General features: G+C 42.7%; 1 protein-coding gene across 1 annotated transcript in view; it reads right to left on the bottom strand.

Annotated features, from left to right (window-relative positions):
* Positions 1 to 22,911, bottom strand: part of BCAS3 (BCAS3 microtubule associated cell migration factor) — a 372,406-nt gene extending 349,495 nt beyond the window's left edge. Inside the window, exons 1-6 of the mRNA XM_054394123.1 lie at positions 22,903 to 22,911; positions 20,539 to 20,626; positions 17,343 to 17,397; positions 15,145 to 15,217; positions 12,736 to 12,842; positions 3,924 to 4,005 (exon numbers count right to left, since the gene is read on the bottom strand). Coding sequence (XP_054250098.1) covers positions 3,924 to 4,005; positions 12,736 to 12,842; positions 15,145 to 15,217; positions 17,343 to 17,397; positions 20,539 to 20,609 — 388 coding nt within the window. The 5' untranslated portion in view covers positions 20,610 to 20,626; positions 22,903 to 22,911. The remainder of the gene's footprint in view (positions 1 to 3,923; positions 4,006 to 12,735; positions 12,843 to 15,144; positions 15,218 to 17,342; positions 17,398 to 20,538; positions 20,627 to 22,902) is intronic.
* Positions 22,912 to 25,386: the final 2,475 nt, after the last annotated feature.

Genomic DNA, 25,386 nt, shown 5'->3' with positions numbered 1-25,386 from the left:
ATCTGAAGTCACACAAACTGAAGGCAGAAGTGGTTTATTTCAATTGCATCTTGTTAAAAAAAAAAAAAAAAAAACAAAAACCTATTTAAGAGCTATCAGTCTAATTTGGTGAAAGTTTAAGGTACATTGGTCTAAATCATGGATGAATGTGGCCACAGCTGAACTGGTGGCACACAAGTCAGTCCACACAGATTCAAAGAAATTAGTATTTTTAATAGCTGTCCTCCAAAATTCTGCCCTATAATAGCTATAAAAGCCCCACTTGCAATGCCTGAGAACTCTTGTTCTGTAATTTCTCTAATCCCCACACATTAACATCCATTACAGCAGAACAAGCCACACAACAGTTACAAAACACCAAGACTTCAATGCACACCTGCATGACCCACTTACACCAACCCACCCCTCACACTGCTTGCTCAGCTTGTAAGGCCAGTTCCTCCACTAGCCACACTCTGCAATTATTTTGGCCTTCAGGGGCTTCAAACCACTAAGCCACCCAAGTGGCTGAACATCCACAACACTCACATCTGCCTTCCTTTAAGAAGCAACCCAAACATTATAGCTCTTTTAAGTATACCTGCACAGAAAGCTGAGTCAGCTTTTGAGGTTCAGGTTTTACTTTAATGACATCAAAGATGGAAGCAGTGGAGTCCAGAGATAAATCCGCAGCAAAATTTAAACTTTCAACAGTTTTAGATTGTCACATGCAGAACTACTCTGTCTCTCGAGCAATTTTAGCTTTTCCTCTTCATTTTAGTTTTCAATCCTTCACCTAGAAGGTTACATTGGTTCACAGTTGTTTTAACCATTCACAGATTCACAGATTGCATCAGGTTGGAAGGGACCCTCAAAGGTTATCTTGTCAAAGTCCCCTGCAGTCAGCAGGGACACCTCCAAATAGATCAGGCTGCCCAAAGCCACATCAAGTCTGATCTTGAATGCCTTCAGGGATGGAGCCTCAACCAGTACCTTTGACTTTTTTTTCCCCTTTATTTCATATCACAGAATGTTAGGGGTTGGAAGGGATCTCGAGAGATCATCCAGTCCAAGCCCCCTGCCAGAGCAGGATCACCCAGAGCAGGTCACATAGGAACACATCCAGGCAGGTTTGGAAAATCTCCAGAGAAGGAGACTCCACAACCTCTTTGGGCAGCCTGCTCCAGGGCTCTGCCACCCTCTCAGTGAAAAAGTTTTCCCTTCTGTTCCTGTGGTACCTCCTCTGCTCCAGCTTGCCCCCAGTACTCCTTGTCCTATCATTGGGCATCACTGGGCAGAGCCTGGTTCTGTCCTTCCCACACTGCCCTGCACATCTTTATCAACAGGAATGAGGTCACCCCTCAGGCTCCTCTGCTCCAAAGTATCAAGTACAAGGATGTTACCCTCTGTAGTTTCCTCTTCAGAGAATGGAGGCTAAATCTAACTGGCAGATTTCCAGCTTTGTTTTGCATTTACCTTACTGTTTTCTCCCGTCTAATAACCACAAAGTCCCATCTATTTCTCTTCAAACACATCTTTTCATGCTTGTTTCATCTGAAAACACAGAAAAATCCAGAGCCCAGCAAAGCAAGCACCTGTACACATACAAATAAGTACAAAACTCAATCACAGCATCCAGATTTGCAAGGGAAGAAGAGCTGGGCATGTTAAAAAGCTGTGCCAAGCAGATGGCTCAGCAGCTAATGCAGCATGTGGCATGCAAAGTGCCAGGACTTAGTATTCTTATTTCTGAGACTGACAGCATCCAGAGAGAAATGTCCTCACATGCTGAATATTAGCTTTGCAACTTCATCCCCTCTCTTAAGCCCTGAATCTGGTCCCAGTGTAAACCTTCAGTCTCCAAAAAGGCCTTTTATATTGCAAGCTGGAGAGAACAATCAAAGGCATTGAAGCAACAGTCCACAGAGAAGAGTTCATGTCTGCATTTTCCAGCATTATTTACAGAAATCTCTCAATTCTTTATGCACCTCTTATCCAGGCTGCAGACATAACCATGCTACAGACAAGGACATCAAAGTGCTGGAGTGCTGAGCCAGGTCAGGTCTTGCCTGGTCTGCTAGCTCTGACAAAACCCTGCATGAACATTGCAGTATGGCTGCCAGGTCAGAACAGTTCCAGGAGCCAGTGAATTGCTCTAGCATGGCACAGAGCCTGAGCTAATAAACCTCTCCAGATCCAAACTGGCAGGGTGCAAGACCAGCTCCAGATATTGCACCACATTCCTGCTACTAGGAGCACTTCTAACCTGTTAAATCAGATTTGAGGAGGTCTCCTTTGCAGTAAGCCCACCTGAAATGAGCCTGTATGAAATAACATTTCTGAAACAATGCTTTCTTATGCTCTGAAGCACATGATGCAGCAGAGGATCTGACATCAAAGGCCTGCAGGATTTTAACAAAACAGTTGACAAACTATTAAGTTCTGCTACTGTAAAGTCACCAGGTTGAAAACTATGAGCTTTCCTTTCACACCTGGGAATGAGCTTGTTATCACCAACCAAGATCTGCTTCTAGGAACGTGCCAAATCCATCCACCAAGAGAGTCCTACTTTCAATAATTCCCTTTTTACAGCTTTACAGTAAAATAGTGTTTGAGCTTACTGATGGTAATCAGCTTCTCCTTTACAAATTCCTTTTATTTGGTTCAGAATCATTAAAGCTCATGTGTTAGTTATCTAAGGCCTCTTATTACAGCTTTACTTTTATCTGATTCCAGATACTGGTCAATGATACATTCATGTACTTTTTAATCAAAGATTTAGTTAAACCAAGCCATGCAAAAAGAGCCCAAAAACATGTTTTTAAAAGGTTTGGCTTAATTCAATATGAGCTAATTTGAATAGTTTTCTAATGTAACAACTCCCATAGCCAGATGCTAAATATATGCAATTTAGAGACAAAGACAGTAACTGCTTGAAGGAGTTCATAAGCAGGGCAACTTAATAGACTGAAAAATCAGAAAGCACTATTTTACTATCAGAAAACCCCCAGAACTTAGAGGTTATTCAGTTAATTTACTTCACTTCCATTTACATTTACACTTTTGTTTCTCCTCTTTTTTCCTCTGATAGAGGAAGGGGCATAGACATCCATTACTTAATGACACACATAAGAGCCAAAACCCCATAGCTCACCAGGATTTATGCAGTGTTCCCATAAAGAGAATAAAAGGCATAACATGCCTGTAAAGTATTTTTCTTTAAGTTACTTTAACCTATAATAGAGTTCCAGAACCACACGTACTCATACTTTGTATATTCCTCTGCTCAGGAAATCAGTGAGACAACATAAAATGCATCCATTAAACCTTTAACTGTCTTCATTTATGTTCTTTGAAACACTCTAAATTATTATAATTCACTAGCTTTGCAATAATTTAAACAATTATATCTCAGGCTATATTTGCTATTTTTTTTTAGTTCACTAATTAATTCATAATTAAATAAACATTCAAAATTTGTAGTCCAACATAATCCCCAAATCCCTTGGTCATATTAGAAGCACAATATTTTATTCCACAAAGTGAAAGATAATAAATGTTTCTAAATAGAATCGTTAACATCTCTGGACTGAGCTTTGAGCATAAATATCCTCTAAGCCAGAAAGGAAGCAGCACCAAAGCTAACATTTGAAGATGAAACTGGAGAAAGCATGGAGCAGAAGAAAAAGAAGTAAATAATCCTTGTAGAAATCTATTATGGGGGTGGCAGTTTAAAATTAAATGGAATTATCTACAGAGAACCATAGAATGGCTCAGGTTGATTCTAAGTAGACAATACACCAGGTTATAGCAATGATCTGGACAGAGATCTGTTAAAAACAAAAAGTTATGGAATTATAGGATTGTTCTTGTTGAAAAAAACCTTTAAGATCATCAAGTCCAACCATTATGTTTAATTATGAACCAAATCAATATATACTTACTGATTTGTGGAGCTGGTAAAATCCGTGCAGCTCGAACTGGACCGTGGCGGACAGAAAAGAGCTCCTGAGCTTCCCCACTGATCTGCAAAACACATGGATTATGGACATGTAATGTAAAATATATATATGTGTGTATATATATATATATATATATATATATATTCTTGTAACATAAACCAGGATTTTACAGAATCAGAAGTGAACATGGTTTGGAACAAGGTTTATATGACTCAAGAAACTCAGAGTTAACTTTCGGAGCTGCCATTTTATGGTTGTTCCCTCATTTCTTTCTGCACTTCACCTCACATGTTCAAAAAGTCAAACCAGGTCTACAAGACTACTGTTGGACCAACAAATCACTAAGTACAGCACTTCAGACTCTTAGCTTGCTTCCAGACTTAACCTTGAGCCTCATTATTTATTGTCACTGCTTTAGACAGCATGGGCAGAATCACAGAACTGTTTCAGCTGGAAAAAACCTCTAGAATCATCAAACCCAACATCAACCTAAGACCACCCCACTGAAGCATAAACCTTCCATAAGATGACTTTGAGGTAGTCCATCACTCTCTACACTGTAACTAAGCACAGACAGACATCATAGAACCACTAAGGTTGGAGCAGACCTTAAAGGTCATCAAGTCCAACCATAACCCAACTACCACGACCACTAAACCATATCCTGAAGCACTGCATCTGCAGCTTCTTGGAACACCTCCAGGGATGGCAACTCCAGCACCTCCCTGGGCAGCCTGTTCCAACACCTCACCACTCTGTCAGAAAAGAAATGTTTCCCAATATCCAGTCTAAACCTCTCCTGGTTTTCCTTCTTATGCCTGGAATAACATTCAAGCTCCACAACCACGGGGAAATACCATTCTCAGCCATTTTAGCTTTGCAGACAGCTGGCAGCTCCACATTGGAATGAATCAGCAGCACTGTTAATGATGCCATCAGAATTATTCCTGATGGACACAACAGTCTTAAAACTGTAATCAATAGGAGAATGAATCCCTTAGTCTGCCCTGCTCTTATTTTATTAGGCAGATGTTCCAATCGTAGCAGATTCTCCTCAGCATCATCTGAACATACAACACTGTGGTACTACAGCTTGTGCAAAACAAGTTTAATTCTCCCTCAGGGACAGCCAGAGGCCTCTGCTCTCAAGAACTGGCTGACCAGATTCTATCCAAGACAATAGAAGGATGATCAGAAATCAACTCAGTAAAGGTTTGCAGATTGTTTTTAACAGATGATGAGTTTGGAGTGCAGCTTGAAAGAAAAGTACACAGATAAAAACATCTGCATCCAGAAAGGGCAGCTTGGAAAAAAAGGAGAGCACAGCCAAGCAGAAAATGAGAAAAATTAAATAAGGAGAAAGTAATAAAAGAGGTGAAAAAAGATGAAGCCAGCGGCACATTTTCTATCCATCAGAACACACCAGCTCTATGAAAAGGGAAAGGAAGAAATGGAGAAGAAGAAAAATATAAGGCTTTGGAACTATTATTACTGGCAATTAAAGATTTTTTCCCCCAAATCATTAAAATGCTTTTTCGCATCTGTGTGCAATGGCTATGAACGAAAATAAGAGAGAAAAGACCCAGCATAACAAAAGTATGGAAGAAGTGATTCACACGAAAAAATCCAACCCAAACCAGTCACCTCCTTCTACTTGAACCATGCCAGTACATCAGCTCGACCTCCAATCTACTTCAAATAAAGTTCAGAGTCCCAAAAGATCCACTAGGAAGGCCAAACCCTTTTAACTCAGTTTCTGCTCTTAAATATACTGAACTCCAGTTCAGCTGAGGGAGAGTAGGCTTACACTGCATCTTGGGAAGAAGTTCTTCAGGATGAGGGTGGTGAGACTCTGGAACAGGCTGCCCAGGGAGGCTGTGGATGCCTCCTCCTTGGGGGTATTCAAGCCCAGGCTGGATGAAGCCTTGAGCAGCAGAGTCCCTGCCCTGGTAAGGAGGTTGGAGGAGATGATCTCTGAGGTCCCTTCCAACCTGAGCCATTCTGTGATCAGATTAAAACAAAAATGCTCAACCTACCCTAGCTCCATAAAAGAACATTTTCTTAAAGCATTGTTTTAGAGTTGTGTGTCTTGAACTGTTGTACAGAAAGAGAAATGATGGCAGGCAATGGGCTCTGCTGGATGCCATGAACCAGTAACAGCTTGGCTGTTCCTCTGGTTTGCCTGGCAATGAAAAATGCCAGAGTTCAAGACTTCCTTTGACTTCTAATTAACACTGTTTAAACACTACCACCAGTGGAAGCTTCTGCCTTTTGCAGTCTTATAAAATTCTGAATTAACTGTGGTTAGTGCTAATGCCCTTCATTTATCTATGTAAAACATAAAACTTTATTAGCACTGCTGAGGCCACATGGGTCAGTTTTGACTGACAAGCACCATCTTCAGGGTAGAGAGGTTATACAGGCTGATCTTCCTGCCAGTTCAGGCCTTATCTCATGCCTGAAACAGCCAACATGGACAACCAATCTTTTCTGTGAATGGGACACTTATTCCACTAGGAACTGAAGTGGGACAAGGAGCTACAGAAGCCCAGCCCATTGCTAAATGGCTCACAACTTTGTCACTGCCGGTTTGGGCAAGATGTGGGCTGGCAAGTATAAGGCTCCACATCCCATTACCACTCCCTTGAGCTACACAGTCTCATAAGCTTAGACAAAATATAAATAGAACTCATGAACTGAAAACAGAGCTCTAAATTCTTCAGAAAGCACCTGCGAAGAAACTAGGCTGTGGCTGCCATTTTGGATTCGATCCAGCTAAGTAGCAAGTCCCTGTGGCAGCTTTCAAAGCTCTTAAAAGTTTTTCTTTCCCATTCCAAAAGCCAAGAATATTTCCAAGCAGGTTTCAAGAATTGAATATTTAGCTATAAAAGCAACTTCAGGTACTCGTTCTGTAACAGAGTGAATCCGGAATGATGGCTCCAAGCTGCTCCGATAGAACGTCTCAGCTTTCCCGGTGCCTGCTATCAAACCACAAGCCCCAGACCTACATGGAAGGCTGGAAGCAAAGAATCCACCAATTCAAAACCCAGTCTTCATTGTTCTCTTTCAATAATGACAGAAATAGGAAGAAGAACTCTCTCCTCCACTTAGACATCTTGAGCTACCACTTGAAATCTGACAGCCCAGAAATTTGGAGCACTGGTTAATTTTTGATGGCAGAGCTTTATTGTTTGGAGCATACCAGTTTGCACCCATTAAAAAAAAAAAAAAAAAAAAACAGAACAAAGGAAGTTTTGTTCACACTAAGGATAAGTAATAGTTTCCAACCATGGAAAATGGTTTTCACATGGTGAAAAAACCAAAAAAAGTCAAATGCACACCAAACTGAAACAAAATTGAGTCAAAACTCAATGCTTAAAACTACTGAGAGGAAACTGGTGCTTATTAAAATACTGTCACAGAGAGCACAGGGAAGGTCTCAGGATCTTGCTGAGGGGTGTACTTCTGATGTATAGTTTAACCATGATATACAGAGATCATGATATGATCTTATATGATGACAACAAGCAATTGGGAGATACCACCAGAAAGCAGTCTGATGCAATCATATTGGTTAGACTACTACAGTCATATTGCTACTCAAGAAAGTAAAGGAAGGAAGGACTGTAAGTAAAAGGACAGATTTTACCACTTCAGAAATTCAAAGTCCTTCTGTATTCAGAACAAATCTCTGTAATTATCTAGATTCTATACGAATGTAGATGCTCAAAGACTGCTACAGATTCTCAAGTGTTCATGTTCAGAATGCTCAAGTACTGTAGTGCTGAGTTACTTTTCACCAGAGTGAACCTAGATTCATGCTTACAATGCTTAAGTATGGAATTGCACCTAGCAGCTAAAATGATGGCAGCACTAACTGAATTAAAAAACAATGACAGCTTAGAAATGATTTTGCTTACAGTTTCCTCAATGTTCTCACTTTGATTGTCCAACATTTTGAGGAGTTTAAGCATTTAGTTTTTCCAAGTGGCTAATCCAAGCTTTAACAGTGGTGCAGGGCAGTGTCGGGAGGAAGGAGCCAGGCTCTGCCCAGGATTGTCTAAGGATAGGCCAAGCGGCAGTGGGTGCAAGCTGGAGCAGAGGAGGTGCCATGGGAACAGGAGGAAAAACTTTGTCACAGTGAGGGTGCCAGAGGCCTGGAGCAGACTGCCCAGAGAGGTTGTGGGAGTCTCCTTCTCTGGAGACATTCCAAACCCACATGGATGCATTCCTGTGTGACCTGCTCTGGCAAAGGGGTTGGACTGGATGATCTTCAGAGGTCCGTTCTGATCCCTAACATTCTGTGATTCTGTCATTGTTGACAGCAGCATTTGAAGAAATGTTAAGGTCTGGCAGTGGAGGAATGGCAGTGTGTGATGCCATCCTTGTCCAATGAGTCCTCTGCATTCCAGAGGTCTCCACGGGGCAATCACCTACCATCCAGGCTGACGCATCCCTTCAGTCTGTGGCAGTGTCATCATCCCACAACCTTTAAGTGTTTCTGCTAAATATACATCTGTGATGCTTATTAAAAGGTCCCTTTGGTAGTTCCTGCTTTATTCAGCTCGTCTTGATCATCCATTTTTTTAAATTGTAATACAAACCATTAAATGAAGATGGTTTTTCTACTTCTGAAACTTACAGCATACAATGAAAAAAACCAAAACCAAACTCATCTGCCACAAAATCAGCCAAGCTGGATTTCCCTGAACAGGAACATCTAGAACAGATACTTGGAAACCATGCTAGGCACAAACAAGTTCCAACTGTATTTGAAACATGAAACTGGGAGCAAGGAGAAAAAACAAATTCCAAATAAAACACAAAAGTACACTGCAGGATTATCACAGACGAACTTCTAGTCATACTTTGGTGTCTTCCCAGATTTCTCCCCACTTAGTGAGGTGTATTTTAAGAACACTTTTAACCTTCCCACCCCCATTTCAAAACAAAGATCAAAGAAAAGTTGTTTGGATGGACACCTTCCACTTCTTATGCAATACAGATTTAGACCCTGCACTCTTCAAAACCCCAGCACCCAGCAGTCCAAACATCAGTTCAGCCCTTTGAAGCAGCCCTAATGGTATCTTCCATTTGCAAGTAACACTTCTGTAGTCAAAGATCTTACTCCAAGGAGATGTTAATGTAAAAGCACTCAGACTGCAAAGAGACACACACTCCTGGAGGCAGACTGCAGAGGTGTTTAGAAGTCAATGTAACACCATTATGGAGAGTGTTAGCTTAGAAGCTGTCATAAACACTTCATAATCACTCAGACACAAACTGGTCTGCCTGCAACACATTACTTTATTAAGTGCTGAATAGAGGTTCAATTGTAGGAATAAAAAGCACAATGCCACAGATAACAGCCTTACTGAGCAGATTTTCACATAAATGTCAAATTGTTGCCTTTTCAAGTTGAAAGGGTTTGAAACTGGAGAGATCGGGGCTGGTTTTATTCTTAACTGGAATAACTGTGGCTTAATTACAAGCTAAATATTCAGCAAGATCAAGAAGGAAAGGTTGTATAATACCAAAGGACACAAAAAAATTGTTGCCAGATACAGTCTAAATATTTAAGTCAGTCACTTAACTGCCAGATTTTATTTTACCCAGAGTAAGCAACACTGAAAAAAACCCAAACCGAACAACCAAAACAAACAGGTTATGTTTCCTCCAAGTTTGTTAGCTACAAAAATCCTGCTCTGAAAAGATACTTAAAGTTCCTGTTAAATACAGGAATTGCCAGGAAAGGTTGGACCAGATGATCCCCTTCCTGGGATTCTCTGATTCAGAGAAACTCTCCAAGATCATGTTACTGACAAAGGAACCAGTCCAGCACTGGACTTACACTAACACACACACACACTGCATGGGTCAAAGCTGCACCTCGCTGGATGTGCTCTCAGAATTTCACAGAACAGACAAATAAAGGGCTGACAAAGTGATGCAATATCTCTACAGCTGACATTCTTAGGTTGGATAGTAAAATATTTCCACATCTGGCATTTTTTCCACTTCACTGGACTTTCCCTCACCCATTAAAAACACCTCTGCAAAAAAAAAAAAGTAATGACATGAAAAGAAACTGTCCTGCAATTCCATTTTTCTTATTTTTCCAAAAATACTAAATAGTATAAAAATCTAGGAATTATGAAGAATTGAAACAGGCTGGGGGGGAGAGGGGAAGATAACCTGGCTGCAGCATCCTACTGAAAAAAGAAAGGAATATCAGTCATTTCATGGCCTGATTTGGGGCTTATTCAAACACAGGGGGACAAAGGGAAGGGAGGGAAAAGGGGGAGGGGGGGGAAGTGTGGGGCGGCAGAGGGGGAGAGGGGAGGAAGAGAGGAAGGGGAGGAAAAAAAACCCACACACACCCCCAAAGAAAACCCCTCTTCCCCACTAGGAAACGTGAATAAAGTACCTCATCCTAGTAGCAGTAAGCACACTTACTCCACATAAGCCAGGACAAACAAAGTAGTTTAACTCATCGTTTGTTAGTAATCTCCATCCAGTTCTTTCATGTTTACTGCAGGGTACTGTGGGGTAGGAGCTTACACACAGCCAGTTCATGCAGAACAGGTTACACTGAGGTAATCTGTTCACATACCAAATGAGACTCTTTCCTCCTTGCTTTCATTGTCTTTCATTCCTGCTGTCCTTATGCATACAAGATCCCATCTCATGATGCATTCCTCAAGGGGCACTGATACAGATAGCTCTGACAGAGACACTCATTTGGACACAGAAAGTCACTTATGAGGAGGCAAAGAACTCTTCCTAAGCACCAAGCAAGGGCATGTTACATACACTCTCACAAAGAGGCAACCCTACAATCTCTGCTAGACACAAAGCTCTTCTTATCACAGAGCAGCCAGGACAAGTCCCAATGCAATGTGCTGCCATCCATTTTTCAGAAAACACAGGTTCACTCGGATGAGAACATTTCAGGAAGATAAAGGAAGGTGCTTTACCAAAATTCTGTAGCTTAAGGCTATGTGACTACACACAGGATCTTAACTAATTGAGCAGCTCCGGCTACTGCTGCAGCTGGCTGCCCTCTCTTAGCTCAGTGTCTTAGTGACACCTAATGTTTGTTTCCTGTAATACACGGGGAAGAACAAAGCCAAACATCTGCATCATTTTAACAATCTGATTTGTACACCAAGAGGAAACTGATCAGTCTACAAACTTAATTCTATACTGTAAATCCAGGCTGAGGATTCACAAAGATGATCCAAGGGCTGGAGCCCCTCTGCTATGGGGATAGGCTGAGGGAGCTGGGGGTGTTCAGCCTGGAGAAGAGAAGACTCCAGGGGCACCTTAGAGCTGCCTGAAGGGAGGCTGCAGAGAGACTTTTCATAGCCGTGTCTAGCAATAGGACAAGGGAAAATGGTTTGAAACTGAGGAAGAGCAGGGTTAGACTGGAGCTGAGGAAGAAGTTCTTCAGTGTGAGGGTGGTGAAACTCTGGCACAGGCTGCCCAGGGAGGCTGTGGCTGCCTCCTGCCTGGGGGTGTTAAAGACCAGATTGGATGAGTCCTTGAGCAGCTGAGTCTAGTTGAGAGGTGTCCCTGCCCATGGTGGGGAGGTTTGAGTAGATGATCTCTGAGGTCCCTTCCAACCTAAGCCATTCTAGGATTCAAGGTCATTCCAGAGTAAGGCAGATTTAAAACACAATCCAAAGATTAAAGCCATGAAAATTAGAACCAGGTAGAGTTTCTGAGCTAAAACTTCCTAGATTTTAATTAAAGTGTTCCTAGATTTTGGTTGAAGTTCCTAGATTTTAATAAAAAGTTATTAAACATTGAAATTTAGCCAAGTATACTGGGTCTTGCTTCATTTCTATGAAACTCTTTTTCAAATGCAAAAAGCTCAGCAACTCTTTTTTTTCCATCTCCAGCTAGAAATATGCAGTTGAGAGGAAAAAGCACTCTTCCATACTGCAGTGAGACTCAGTTTAAGTTGACTTTTGGTGTGCAAACGACATTATTCTCTATTCTACTGTGTAAGCTACTGGTATATAAACAGGTCCTGCACAGGAACCATAAAGTAGTAAAAAAAGAAACCAAAACAAAACCAACTTATTTCTAAAAACTCCATTTATTTTGCAATGGAAAGAACTCCAACCTCTCTACATGATTTTGAAGGACAAGGTGTTATAAGCAATTTTTATTTTTTTTTTAAGTTAGGAATTTTATGACCTACTGTATGAAACTTTATTCTACAGTTTCAAGAAATTTGGGGGGAAATTCCCCAAATTAAGACCATGTGCTCATAAACCACTCCAGCCCAAACTGCAGGGTGTGTGTATGACAGCCCAAAATCAAACCCATATGCACACAGAGACTTTAATAAAATTAAAATTGCAAATCATGTACATGACAAACATGTGATTGTAAAATACTATTCATACTGTCATACTTGCATTCATTCCTGGGAAAAACAAATCCTTTTCCCCCCTCTTTTTTCTACCCTTATTCCTTTCTGTAGGTTAAAGACTCTTCTGTCCTTCCTGAGGTAGGAACTGTTCCATAATGTCAAGCACTGCTCCTAACTCAACTCTGAAAATGTACTTAAATCATTTGTAAAATCTGACTGCACATGAATTCTAGTGTTTGATCTATGCTCAGGATTAATCTTAATATAAACAGATTACATATAAACCATAAGATGTTGATAATAAATACTAGCTTTTAATTTCTCCTAGTGAAGTGGAGCAAGTGAAGTATTCAAGCAATAAACATTACAAACAACAAAAGCCTCTGGCACAGAAGTGAACTCTGTACTTACAGGTATGCTCCAGACTTGCATTCCATCACTGTATCCAATCATTAGCAGTAGTGGTGGCTCATTCCCAGTGCTGTGGATTTCATGAAACTCCATATTCCTGGTTGTATCTAAATTGGGTTGAAATACCAAAGCCATTATTAACAGGTTAGGATCAGCTACACCTGGTGTCAGTTATCCTAGATGGGGTTTTCTCAATGCATGTTGCTGTGGTCATAAGGAAAAGCAAAAACTGGTTTAAATTTTTGATCTGAACAATATTGGGATATATTCTTGCAGGCAAACATTAAGAGATTTGTTAAAGTTTCAGAGAGAGGTTAGAAAGCATTACAATTTAAGATGATGGAGAAAGGGTTTCTGGATTACAGTGTGGGTTGTCACTAAAGCTTCCTCAAAAAAACCTTCTGTAATGATTATTAAAACATAGCAAACTTTCCAAACAGAAAATTTTGCAAAAAAACAACAAAAGAAACATCAACAAATACAGAAATGACAAATGTACAGGCTGGGCAAAACTATTTCTAGATACTTTGTAATTATTCCTTACATCAGCCTTAGCAGAGGAAGAAAATCCCCAAGAAGAAAAGTGCTACAGGACATAATCATCAAAAATATGAAGCTTTTCTTGAGTAAAGCCCTTTAAAGTTACATTTTCAACCAGGACAGGATGAACAAATGCTCACTGCAAGTATGGAAGCATGAAAGGAAGAGAGGAGATATTTAGGGTGGTGAAAGAGAATGATATACTCAGGCTCAAGCAGATTAGAAGGAAATTTAAAGAGAATATGACTGATTCTGAAGAATATTGTGAAGTGGTTTTGTTACATGGTAGAAAGGACCCTGAAGAGGGAATGCCTGAGATGATTTTTTTTTTAAGTAAACATAGGAGGAAAACAAGACCACAAGCAAACAAACCTTAACTAGCCTCAAGCTGGACATAATGCCGTGTAGAGGCTGACAGGTCTTTGCTAGTTCTAATAACGATGAATTTATGAAGTGCCAACCTCTGGGCCATTTCAACAGCTGGAAAACATACACTCTTCCCCATTAACCTCTTGGAAAGGCTGAAAATTCCCCATCACAGCTTTGGCTATTATTGCTATTATTTCATCTGAGACCAGAATAAGCCTTTACCATGGAGCTCCAGACAGGAAAGTAAGTCAGCAGGCAAGAAACAGCAATTTGCTGAAAGACTTAAATCCAGTCTTATCCAGAAGGCAGGTCCCTTAGTTCCCCAGCTATGACAAGGACATGTTCCACATACCACAAGCCATTCCATGATGTTGAATTAATTCTTGAACTAACTATCTGATAGCAGAGCAGCATTCAGCTCTTTCTCATTCAGTCCCTAACCTTCCTTAGTCAAAATAAAGGTAACAGAAGTAGCCAAGCAAAGCAGCTCAGATCCTAAGTGAGGATCTACTTGGTGCTCTTAACAAAAGCTTGTCACAATCACTATTTTCCCTTAAAAGGTTAGAGATCTGTTTTCTGTGCTAGGTCAGGAGTCTTTGCTGATGATTTATGAAGATGCATGGGAAATGCTAAGTTACAGTTGAAGAATATTTTGTGACTTTGCTCTGTTGTTTCCCTGAAAAATATCATAGAATCTCCTGCTCATTTTACCTAACTCTCTTCCTTTCTAGGTTACTCTGAATTCTATCACATCACTGCACCTGCATCTTGCACCTGGACTGGATTCAGTCAGATAATTGGCTTTGAAATCAAACGCAAGAGGAAATCAATTCAGTTCTGTGCTTTGTTTTCAGCTACCTTAAAGAAGAGTATTTTTATTTGCCCCTCTTCCTAAGCAAGACTTAGTTTGCCTTTAAATGAAGTCACAAGGCCTGTTTGTCTATTTGGTAGATACTGAACAGAAGTGCAGCTCTACACTCATTGCAAGAATGTAACCTGGGGCTGTTTAGCCTTGAGAAGACTGAGAGGAGTTCTGATCAATGTCTATCAATATCTGAGGGGTGGGTGTCAGGAGGAGGGGGCCAGGCTCTTTTCAGTGGTTCACAGTGATAGGACAAGGAACAATGGGTTCAAACTAGAACATAGAAGATTTCACCTCAACAAGAGGAGAAACTTCTTTGCAGTGAGGGTGACAGAGCACTGGAACAGGCTGCCCAGGGGGGTTGTGGAATCTCCTTCTCTGGAGACTTTCCAAACCCACCTGGGTGCGTTCCTGCACAGACTCCCCTAAGTGATCCTGCTTTGGCAGGGGGGTTGGATCTGATAATCTCTTGAGGTCCCTTCCAACCTCTGATATACTGTGATATTCAGAATTTAGTTTAGAACAGGGGAATGAAATACTTAATTTTAAGCCTACAATACTCACTGATAAAGCTAACTGAAATTATGGTACATGGACTTCAAAACCACAAGAATAAATGAGGGAAAAGGAAGCCATACCATTTAAATCTGCGTTTTCAAATCTGACCCACATGATCTTCTCCTTTTCTTCTGGTGGGGTACCACTGTAGGCCTGGACAGAAAAAAAAAAAAACAACCCAAGCAAAAGGGTTGAAATAAGAAAGTTTAATATCCCCTTTTTTTCCCCCTCCCTCTAAAGACTATAGGAAGGAATGTAAGTTAAAAAACTAAAAAACCAGAGACACGTGTATCTGTCACCAGTACTCCTGTAAGGTTTTCCTTCATAACTGAATGGTTACATGAGAAACCAACGCTAACTCCACAAGTGTACCATCACTCACTAATGTAGAAATGCCAAGACATATTTAAATCTTCTGCAGCAGGTGAGAAATGCCACATGACTTAGAGCAATTGAGTCAAGCTAAAATACAGTGGGGCTTCCAAAATCTTTCACCTCAGCAGTGTACACCACTAGAAACAATGTTAGAGGCTCTCATGTGAGGCATTTGAGGAAGCAGTTCTTTACCAGGAGGGTGGTGAGACACTGGCACAGGTTGCCCAGGGAGGTGGTAGAAGCCTCACCCCTGGAAGTTTTCAAGGCCAGGCTGGATGTGGCTCTGAGAAACCTGATCCAGTGTGAGGTGTCCCTGCCCATGGCAGGGGAGTTGGAACTGGATGATCCTTGAGGTCTCTTCCAATCCTGACAATTCTGTGATTCTATGATTTTTACTTTTAGAATTCTCTTGAATTCACTTAAAAGCTTTGTAAGTAAGACTGAAGAAAGACAGAGACCTTTACTACACAGTTTATTTTCCTGACATGTTTTAGTTCTATTTGTGACATCTTTCACAGCCACTGAAAAGAGAATCAGCTGTAATTCCAGTATAACAGATCCACATTTCATTCTGTGCTCTACAGATTCCCATTAAAAAAGATGAGATACAAAAAGAATCTGTGAAGGGAGATTTGTCATGTGTCCAAATTGCAAGTTTTACAGTTCTCAGGAGAAACTGCAGTGGGAAGAACATGAGCTAAGCAGAAATACCATCACTTCCAAATGGATTCTAACAAAATGCTCTGCAGTATTTTGGATTAGATATGACAAGAGCTTCTCTAATTGCTTTATACACACCAGAAAGGCAATAAGGAGGACTAAAAATACAAATTTACAATATAAGTGTGGGCATTGCTTTTCAAAACAAGTCACATTCCATGCCTCCAAGGCAATCTGATTTGTGAAATAAAACACAGAGTGTACCTTTAACTACAGAGGGGGAAACATGGGCGTGTGTGTGGTATGCAGCAATCTTTTAAATGAAAGTTTGACTCTCTTTAATTTTGACCAGGAACCCAAATGCATTTCACAAATTGGTTACTTGCAAGGAGAGGGTTTTTTTTATTTATATAGAGGAAATTCATGACTAACTAGCCAACATAATCCTTCAAATTAGAAGCAAGAGAGTTTCCTGAGGCTACAGACTAATAGCTGCAATACTCCTCCACTACAGCTTGCCCAAGAAGTAAGAAACAAAATTATTTTCCCTCTGCTACTGAGAGGTCCACAAGCAATACAGAAATGACCATCCCAGTTCCATGCTTCTGCTACCTGTGAAAACTATGTCCAGGAGCAGACAGAAGCACCACAGCAATTCTCCAAGAGGGAGATCCCAGAAATTAAAAAGAAAGTAATGTGAGAAGCAATGAGGATTTCTGTTCAGCACAAATCAGCAGGTTAGGCCTCTGTGTCCAGTTCCACAAGTCAGGCCACTCTGAGGCAAGTAAAGAAAACAAGATAAAAAAGCAGTAGTAAAGGTGGCTGACGGAGTGTTCTGCTTCTCAGCCAATGATAAAAGCTAAGCTGAGACGTTGTTCTAAGACCAGTCCAGACAGACTTCACACCCAGAAAAAATACCTTTGCAAGAGGCAGAGCAAGTATTACTGCCAGACTCTCCCCTCCCCAACCATTCTGTTGTCAAAATTATCATAGGAGAAGGCTGAGATGTTTTTCCTGTTATTTGTACTTTATTCTGCAACTCTTGTGTAGCTGAAAGTTCCATTTAAATCATTACCCAGCAGAGGAAATCAGATGCCACTTCAAAATACCTGGACTCAGAATTCACATTCAGAAAAACCCCCCAAATTTGATGTTTTTATTTCAATGATATTTTGGTCCACCTGGCAAAAAACTTCAACTGTTTTGCACACTGAAGAAAGTAGTTGTAAAGATTTACACATACCTGTGGCACAACATCTTGGAGAAACGTGACAACACTTTCCATATATGACTGTTCCCTGGAAAACAGAAGGAGGTATTAGAAACAAACTCTTTACAATGAGGGTGGTGAGACACTGAACAGGTTGCCCAGGGAAGCTGTGGATGCCACCTCCCTGGTGGTGTTCCAGGCCATGTTGAATGAGGCCCTGAGCAACCTGGGTTAGTGGAAGGTGTCCCTGCCCATGGCAGGGGGCTGGAACTGGATGATCTTTAAGGTCACTTCCAACCCAAACCATTCTTCCAAACCATGAGATGAGGACTTAAGCTAAGGGCTGGAGCTTTCTTTGTGGGACAAGCAAGCTTTTAAGATCTTACATACTTCACATACAATGCTGATGTAAGTGGTAGCGTGGTGAGGCAGGAGATGGAACAAAACTCTAACCAAGAATAGCAAAGAGAGGTATTTTTGGGTAAGATTTTATAGCTTGGGAAGCTTATTTCTTCTTGGAAGTCCATTAGCAGCAATGATTTAGGATAGTCTGTAGTGCAAGATACCCTTGTTCTGGTAGACTTAAACTAATGCTTTTATTAGCTTATCCCTGCAGAAGGGGTGAGTCTCTTGTGTAACTGCTGAGCAATGCAAATGTGGGTTGGCCATATCAGAGAGTGTTGTAACAACACTAAAAGTTTGTGCTTTGTGTAATGAGTGGTACTGGAACATGCTGGCAACAAGAACCATCTTCAAAAGAAAAAAATAAACTCTTTAGATAACAGCTTTGGCAGCCCCTGAATTACTTTTTACATTGATAGTCTTTTTGCCTGTGCTGACTCAAGATTTCTAGCAGTAACACAGAAAAATCACAAACAAGAAATCTGGGTCCTTGATGTTCAAAGGTAAAGCTGCTTGCTTTGTGCTTCCTGAAACTGAGCTGTGTAGGACAGAATAGGAATTCCTTTAATAGAAGTTGGAGTGCTCAGTGTTTAAGAATGAAGTACTCTGCCCTCTACACTGCAATGGAGAAGATACTTCAAGTCAAAGGCTGCAGCCCCTGGATCATCTTCACTGGTTGACTACTCTCTGAAAACAAAGATAAATCTAAACCATAAAGTTTTCCATTTTAGAAAGCTCATTCCAACCCATCCTAACACTAGATTTTGTTTAGCCATCCAAAGATGACCACATCAGAAGTCTGTCTCACTGCTCAAAGCCAAGGACTTGTAAGTAAACTATGGTTTACAGAGCTGATTCTTCTTTGACTTATGTAGGTCACCGAAACTCCTGTGTACCTTCAGAGCCCTTTATTACCTAGCAATAATACTGGTCTGCAGGCATAGTATTAAAGGCAGTGTTTGAAGTTCTCATGTGAATGCCTACCAGCAAGAGTCACACTGTCTTCCTTGTTCAGCTCATGAAAAGAGCACTTTTTATTCCCCCCCACTACGTCCTGAAACAAAGTTGATGTTTGGGATATGTTTTATTCTGTCAACGTAATCTAAATCTCTCCGGAAGTGGCAAAACTTCCAACAAGTTATCTTTAAAGTGCTTAAAAACAACAACAACAGACAAAATCCAGCAAAACATAAATATTTTGATAGCAAGAATTGAGGAGTTTAAGAAAAACAGCAGAATGTTGCTACAGGCTGATCAAAATACAGAAAGTCTCAACAAAAATGAAGCTATTTTTGAGGTGAAAAGACATATCATCTCTCAAGAACAAGCCACCAGATTGAATAAAACAAAAGGACAGATAATTTTATTCCTGCAATGTTTTTCTGTTGTTAATTGTTCAAAGCTTACTTTCAAGAAAAGATTACAAACAGAACTGGATTTGTAGAGAAATTCTCCAACACCATAAAAAATTGTTATTCTCTCAAATGGATGCAAGACAAACCTTTAACACAACTTTTCTGTGCTACAATTAGAGGTTTCTTGTGCTCCCCTGGTAAAAATAAAGTGAATCTTGGCGTCAAAATACACAGCCATCTCCAGTGGGAAACTAACAATCCAGAGGAGGGCCACAAAGATGATTCAAGATCCGGAGCACCTCTGCTCTGAGAACAGGCTGAGGGAGCTGGGGTTGTTCAGCCTGGAGAAGACTCCAGGGGGAACCTTAGAGCTGCCTTCCAGTACCTGAAGGGATCCTACAGAAAGGCTGCAGAGGAATTTTTCATAAGGGTGCCTAGAGACAGGAAAAAGGGGGAATGCTTTGAAGCTCAGGCAGAGCAGGGTTAGACTGGAACTTAGGAAGACATTCTTCAGGATGAAGGTGGTGAGACTCTGGAATAGGCTGCCCAGGGAAGTTGTGGATGCCTCCTCCCTGGGGGTGTTCAAGGCCAGGTTGGATGAGGCCTTGAGCAGCCAAGTCTAGTTGAGAGGCGTCCCTGCTCATGTTGGGGGGGTTGGAGTAGATGATCTCTGAGGTCCCTTCCAACCTAAGTCATTCTAGGATTTGATGAAACTGATGATCCAAGTGATCACTTCAATACAGTGCCATCTTGCAGCACCAATTCAGGAATATAAATGCCCCTAAGGAAAAAGGAAAACTGCTACAAAAATCCTTTAGCAAAGACAGGATCATAAATCTTCTAGACTGCCTTCCTAAGCTCTTTTCCATGGAAGTATTTTCACCTGAACACAATGAAAATATTGACATTCAAGTAAACTAAAAAAAGGTCTCTTATGGTGCACTTGAGAAAGGTAGCTTCCTCCTTTGCTCTTGATTTTGTTCTCTTAAGCAATAAGCTCACAATTCACACTTCTGCTTACTGAAGAACTTTAATGACAGGGTTACAGTGCTTTAATGCATCCACTCCTTTGTCACAATACTTGTGACAAAGTATTATTAAAAAGAACAGCAAGGACAGAATCTGCTACACGTGCTCCTAGCCTAAGGAAGGAGTTTGTAACCACTGACCTACAGCTAGTGTGGTGTTTGTACAGCAAACAAAACTGTGTAAATAAACAACAAAACACTGCAAGATAATCATCTTTAAGATGAACAGCTCTGAAGGCTTTGGTGTGTAAGCAGAAAGTAGCCCATTTTGGGAGACGGTTTGACCTGTCCTAGGAGACAGGAAAAAGCCTCCATGCAATAAAAAGCTTACTGTCAACACAAGCCCTCAGAGCTGGTTTGGAAAGAAAATGCAGGCTAGGTTTTTCTCCTACAAGAAAATAAACAACATTTCAAATAAGGGCTACTCTTCTAGGAGGTGCTTACGTGACAGCCTGCGGGCGAACCACCACCCCTCCAGTACATCGACTGGGGCGGCGCGGAGATTCTGTCGCCATTGCTCCTTCGCAGGTACCTGTAAGGGACACACTTAGGTTAATGATAAAAATTTGTAGCAGGGTGATTTATTACACAAGTTCTTGACACATTCTTCAGGATGACAAAACCCTCTTGATGAAGGAAACCTGATTTAGATGAAGCTAGAAGGCACTGCTCTGCTTTACAGCATTTGTATAAAAATAAAACAAACGAAAAGCCCAAACAGGAAGAAAACCAAACAACCAAACCAACAAGAAACCCAAACAAGCAACAAAACCCCAAGCAAGCCACCCAAACAACCAACTCCACACAATCCCAAACAAAATAAAACCAAAACCACCCCAAAGCAAGCCAAACAAAAACCTCCAGACAAAAAACACAGACAAAATACCCAAACCAAAAAAAAAAAAAAAAAAACTCAGACAAAAAACAACCAAAACAGAAACAAAAACACTCACAAAAAATAAAGCAACTAAAAAAAACCAAAACTCACAAACCAAATAAACAAACCTCAAACAAATCCCAACCAACCAACTTTTTTCCCAGTACCTCAATCATTACAGCTCCTGCAATGGCTACAAAGGCAAAACTAACCTACAAACTTCCCTGATAAAGTGATAAAGGGATAAATTTCCTTCACACTTGCCATTAAAGATAGTGGCACAGGCACACAGTTATCACTACCATTATGCAGGATTCTTCTTTACTAATGAGCTGTTGTCTCAGAAAATAATTACATAAAACTCAAGTGCAATCAGAACTGCAGTGTGTTGGCCTCCTGAAGATCCCTAGCAGGTTATACTGAAGCTAAGACTAAGAGCAGGGTGGAACACATTCTGCCTTTTTTTAATGGCAGCTTTTTGTGCCACCTTCAAGTTTCTCATCACACTTCTGTTCCTCCATGTGAAAATTCAGCACAACATTCCTAAAGGCAAAAGCACTTGAGGAGCATCACAGATGCTCACAGCCAATTCTTCAGTTTGCTCTTCACCTGCTCCATTTTCTCACCCCTCCCAGATCAAGAAACAGGATCAGGGCAGGGAGCATGCCCCTGTGATAGGCACTGGTGAGGCCACGCCTCACATACTGGGTTCAGTTTTGGGCCTCTCACTCCAAGAATGACACTGAGGTGCTAGAATGTGTCCAGAGAAGGGCAACAAAGCTGCTTGAAGGGTCTGGAGAACAGGGCTGGTAAGCAGCAGCTGAGGGAACCGGGGTTGTTTAGTCTGGAGAAAAGGAGGCTGAGGGAAAACCTCATTGCTTTCTATAACTCCCCGAAAGCAGGTCAGAATGAGGTGGGGGTCAGCCTCTTCCTCCTAGCAACAGAATGAGAAGAGATGGCCTGAAATTGTGCCAGGAGAGGCTTAGGTTGGGTACTAGGAAAAATGGCTTTCCTGCAAGAGTGATCACAGATTGGAACAGGCTGCCCAGGGACGTGGTGAAGTCACCATCCCTGGAGGTGTTCAAGAAGTGTGTGGACAGGGCACTTGGGGACACAGATTAATGGCCATGGTCCTCTTATGCTGAGGGTTGAACTCGATGATCTTGGAGGTCTTTTCCAACTGAAACAATTCTGTGATTCCATTCAAAAGCCTGATGCCTGATGTGATGCCAGTTTCAGCATCATTTCATGTTTGGGCAGCCTGTGTAAGGGCCACCTCAGGCAGGGAGGCAGGATAAACACTGAGCTCCACTGAAATTGAAAACAAAACCTACAGCAGCACCGCTGAAATTAACAAACCTGTCAAGGAGCCCCAAACGAGGAAAACGGCACGTAAAGGAGAAAATAGCCCTTCATACCGCGCCTGTGTCAGCCGGGGCTCGCTGCCTGCCCCGAGCCCTGGGTGCTGTCACCTGCGCGCAGGTTGGGGCACCTGAGAAGTTGCGACAGTAGGGCTTGGCCGGACACAAAGGAGGCGGCCAGAAAGCCCTGGGCACCCTCAGCCTCCCGTTATGGAGCAACTCCCCAACGAAACGCTTCAACCTGCCCGGCCTCTCCCCCGACTGCCGCCCGGGAATCAGGCCGCGGCCATCCGGGAAGGCACCGATCCCCACCGGACACACCTCTCCGAACACCCCGCGTCCTGCGGAGCCAGCTGCCGGTGACTCCTTCAGGACCCCATCCCACGGCCGTCACCTGCCCTCCCTCAGCGCCCTGGCCCCTGCCCGGCCTCACATCCCCACACCCGCCCTCAGAGACGGCCACAGCGCTCCCCCAGAGCCCGATCCCACCCCACTGCCCTCACCCAGCACTCTCAGTCTCGGCCTGTGTCCTCCAGCCCCGTCCCGGCCGGGGCCGCCCGCTCCCCTCACCTGCCGCCTCTGCCCTCCGCCCGGCTCCTCTCTGACAGTGTTTGGGACCCCCACGGGGAATGACACCGAGCGTACCGCGCCTTGCCAGCCAATCAGACTGCTGCTAAGGCGGGCTGCTCCCCTCTGCCGGCCAATCGTCGCCCCACTCTGCAGCCATGGGCGGTGCGCAGGGGACAAGGAGGGCGGCTGCGCCCTAAGCTCGGTTGAGAGGGCGAGAGGCAGCACTGCCCCCTCACCCCCCCCCGCCAGCTTTGTTTACATCCAGAGCTCGCGAGAGCCGTGCACCAGTCCCGCGCACGTGGGCGGGGGCGCGGCCTGTGCGTCACGCGCCGCGCAGCCAATCGGCGGAGGTGGTCTCACCCACGCGGGGTGTTTACCTTCCGCGCGGCAGTGCGTGATGGCCTATGGGAGGGGTGGGGCTGCGCGGGGTCCCGCGGGAGGCGCTTGCTGGGCTGAGAGAGGAGCAGTGAGGGAGTGGCTGGGGCGAGCGGGCTGTGGGGGAAAATGCCATCAGGCAGGGGGACGGCGCAGGGTGTGAGGGGCTGTAGGGTTGGAGGCGAGCCCTTGTTAGGCCCCGCGAGGGGCTCAGCGGGAGCGTCTCCCTGCCCGGAGCGCTTGCAACCACCGGCAAGGTGGAAGAGGGATTCCCTCAGATCAGCGGGGTTTTTTTGACGGTGCTTTTGGCGTGTTTACAGGTGTCCGGTGCTGCGCGGATTCCTGAGGGTGACGCACTTGGCTGGAGCTGAGTGTCCGCCCTCGCAGGCAGCTCTTCACACCGGTCAGGTTTCCATCGGGGAGCCTGGGCCTCTGGCAGGAGGTTCCAGGCAGCTGCAGCACAAAGTCCGTACTGGGAGAGCTGTCCTGGGGACCTGCCCCAGCTTCCATAACCAACAAGTCCTGTTCTGTATATCCAAAAATTTTAAACAATGAAGATCGTTAAGGCAGCATGCTTCTGTTGACAGAAAAGGTTGATCATTCTTTGTGCATCCGGAACAAAAATTTCAGATGATGGCTTCTCAGCTGTTAAATTGCCTCACAGGAAAATTGTGCTCTGGGAAAAAAAAAAAAGTGCTGGAGGCTTTTAAAACGTATTTTTATTATTATTTTTGGGAAGTGCAACAGACTGATGCAAGTCATGCGTGCTTCCAGCATCATCATGATGCAGAACTGTGTTTTTGCATATACTGAGCTTTATTGCGCAAGAAAATTAAAAGTTGGTGCAATTCAGACTTGGACTGTAGCAAAAGGAGAGTGCATTCACATGTTAGCTGGAGATTTCCACTCTTCCCTCTCTGGGCTTTGATGTCAGAGAAGTCAAATGATCCATAGGTGGGTGAAGTATAAAGAGTAAACTGCTGACAGTTGCTATCAGCAAGTAAGTTTGCTGCAGAAGAGCTTTCAATGTGTAATCCTGACATTCAGGATTGATTACTTGATCACTTACCAGAAATGGGGGAGAAGGAGGCATGAATGTATGAACACAGCATGATTTGATGAAGTTTTGCTTCTAATTAGAGCAAAAAAAAACCGCAAAACTTGCTGTAGGCTTTTTTGCTTTTGCACACTGATGTTATAAGCAGCTATACAGATACTCATCTAACCAATGTGTTACACTTGTATCTGTTGTGTCCTTAAAAAGGCTGAATATATTATCAACATACACATTCATACAATCGTTTTAGTTGAACAGCTTTAAGATGGAGTCCAACCATTACCTAACTCAGTACCAAGTCTGGTGCTAAACCATGTCTCTCAGCACCACCTCTGCATCTTTTAAACCCTTCCAGGGATGGGGATTCAACCATCTCCCTGCACAGCCAAGAAGCATTTTCAAGTACCTAACCTAAACCACCCCTGGTGCAACTTGAAGCCATTTCCTCTTGCCCTATCACTTGTTACTAGGAAGAAGAGAGCAACCCCCACCTGGCTCAAATATGCTTTCAGGGAGTTGTAGAGAGCCAAAAAGGTCTCCCCTCAGCCTCCATTTACCCAGGTTGAACAACCCCAATTCCTTCAGCTGCTCACAAGACCTGTTGATCTGATACTAATACCTGAAGGTTAAATACCCTGAGGCTAAATTGCAAATAGACAATTCTTGTCTCAGCTTGTTGCAGAGCCTGTTGCTCTAAGTGTATGTAGATGCTATTGGCCTCTGTATGCTCCCCCAGTAGAGGGGAATTTCAACATCACTCATCCAAACTTCACTGTTAAGCTGCATCCCACACACACAAATATATTCTAGCAGGATGCAATTTGGGCAGAGCTTTACTTTCATCCCCTGAGATAGTGCTGCGTTTACAGGGTGGATGAAAGAGAATTATGCATTTTCAGGAAGCATATGATTCCCCCTTGGATTTCTGTAACCATGGTAACAGAGAAAGATAGCAGGCCTGATTTCAACTCCGGTTTTATTGTTCCAGCAGTAAAGAATTAGGCTCTATGAATAACAACCTTGGCCACTGGAATAAAGCATCAGCCTTTTAC

The sequence above is a fragment of the Indicator indicator genome, chromosome 30 (assembly GCF_027791375.1).
Source record: "Indicator indicator isolate 239-I01 chromosome 30, UM_Iind_1.1, whole genome shotgun sequence".
In the NCBI taxonomy this organism is placed as follows: domain Eukaryota; kingdom Metazoa; phylum Chordata; class Aves; order Piciformes; family Indicatoridae; genus Indicator; species Indicator indicator.
The sequence above is the reverse complement of the archived record's forward strand: the minus strand, read 5'-3'. Positions and strand labels throughout refer to the sequence as shown.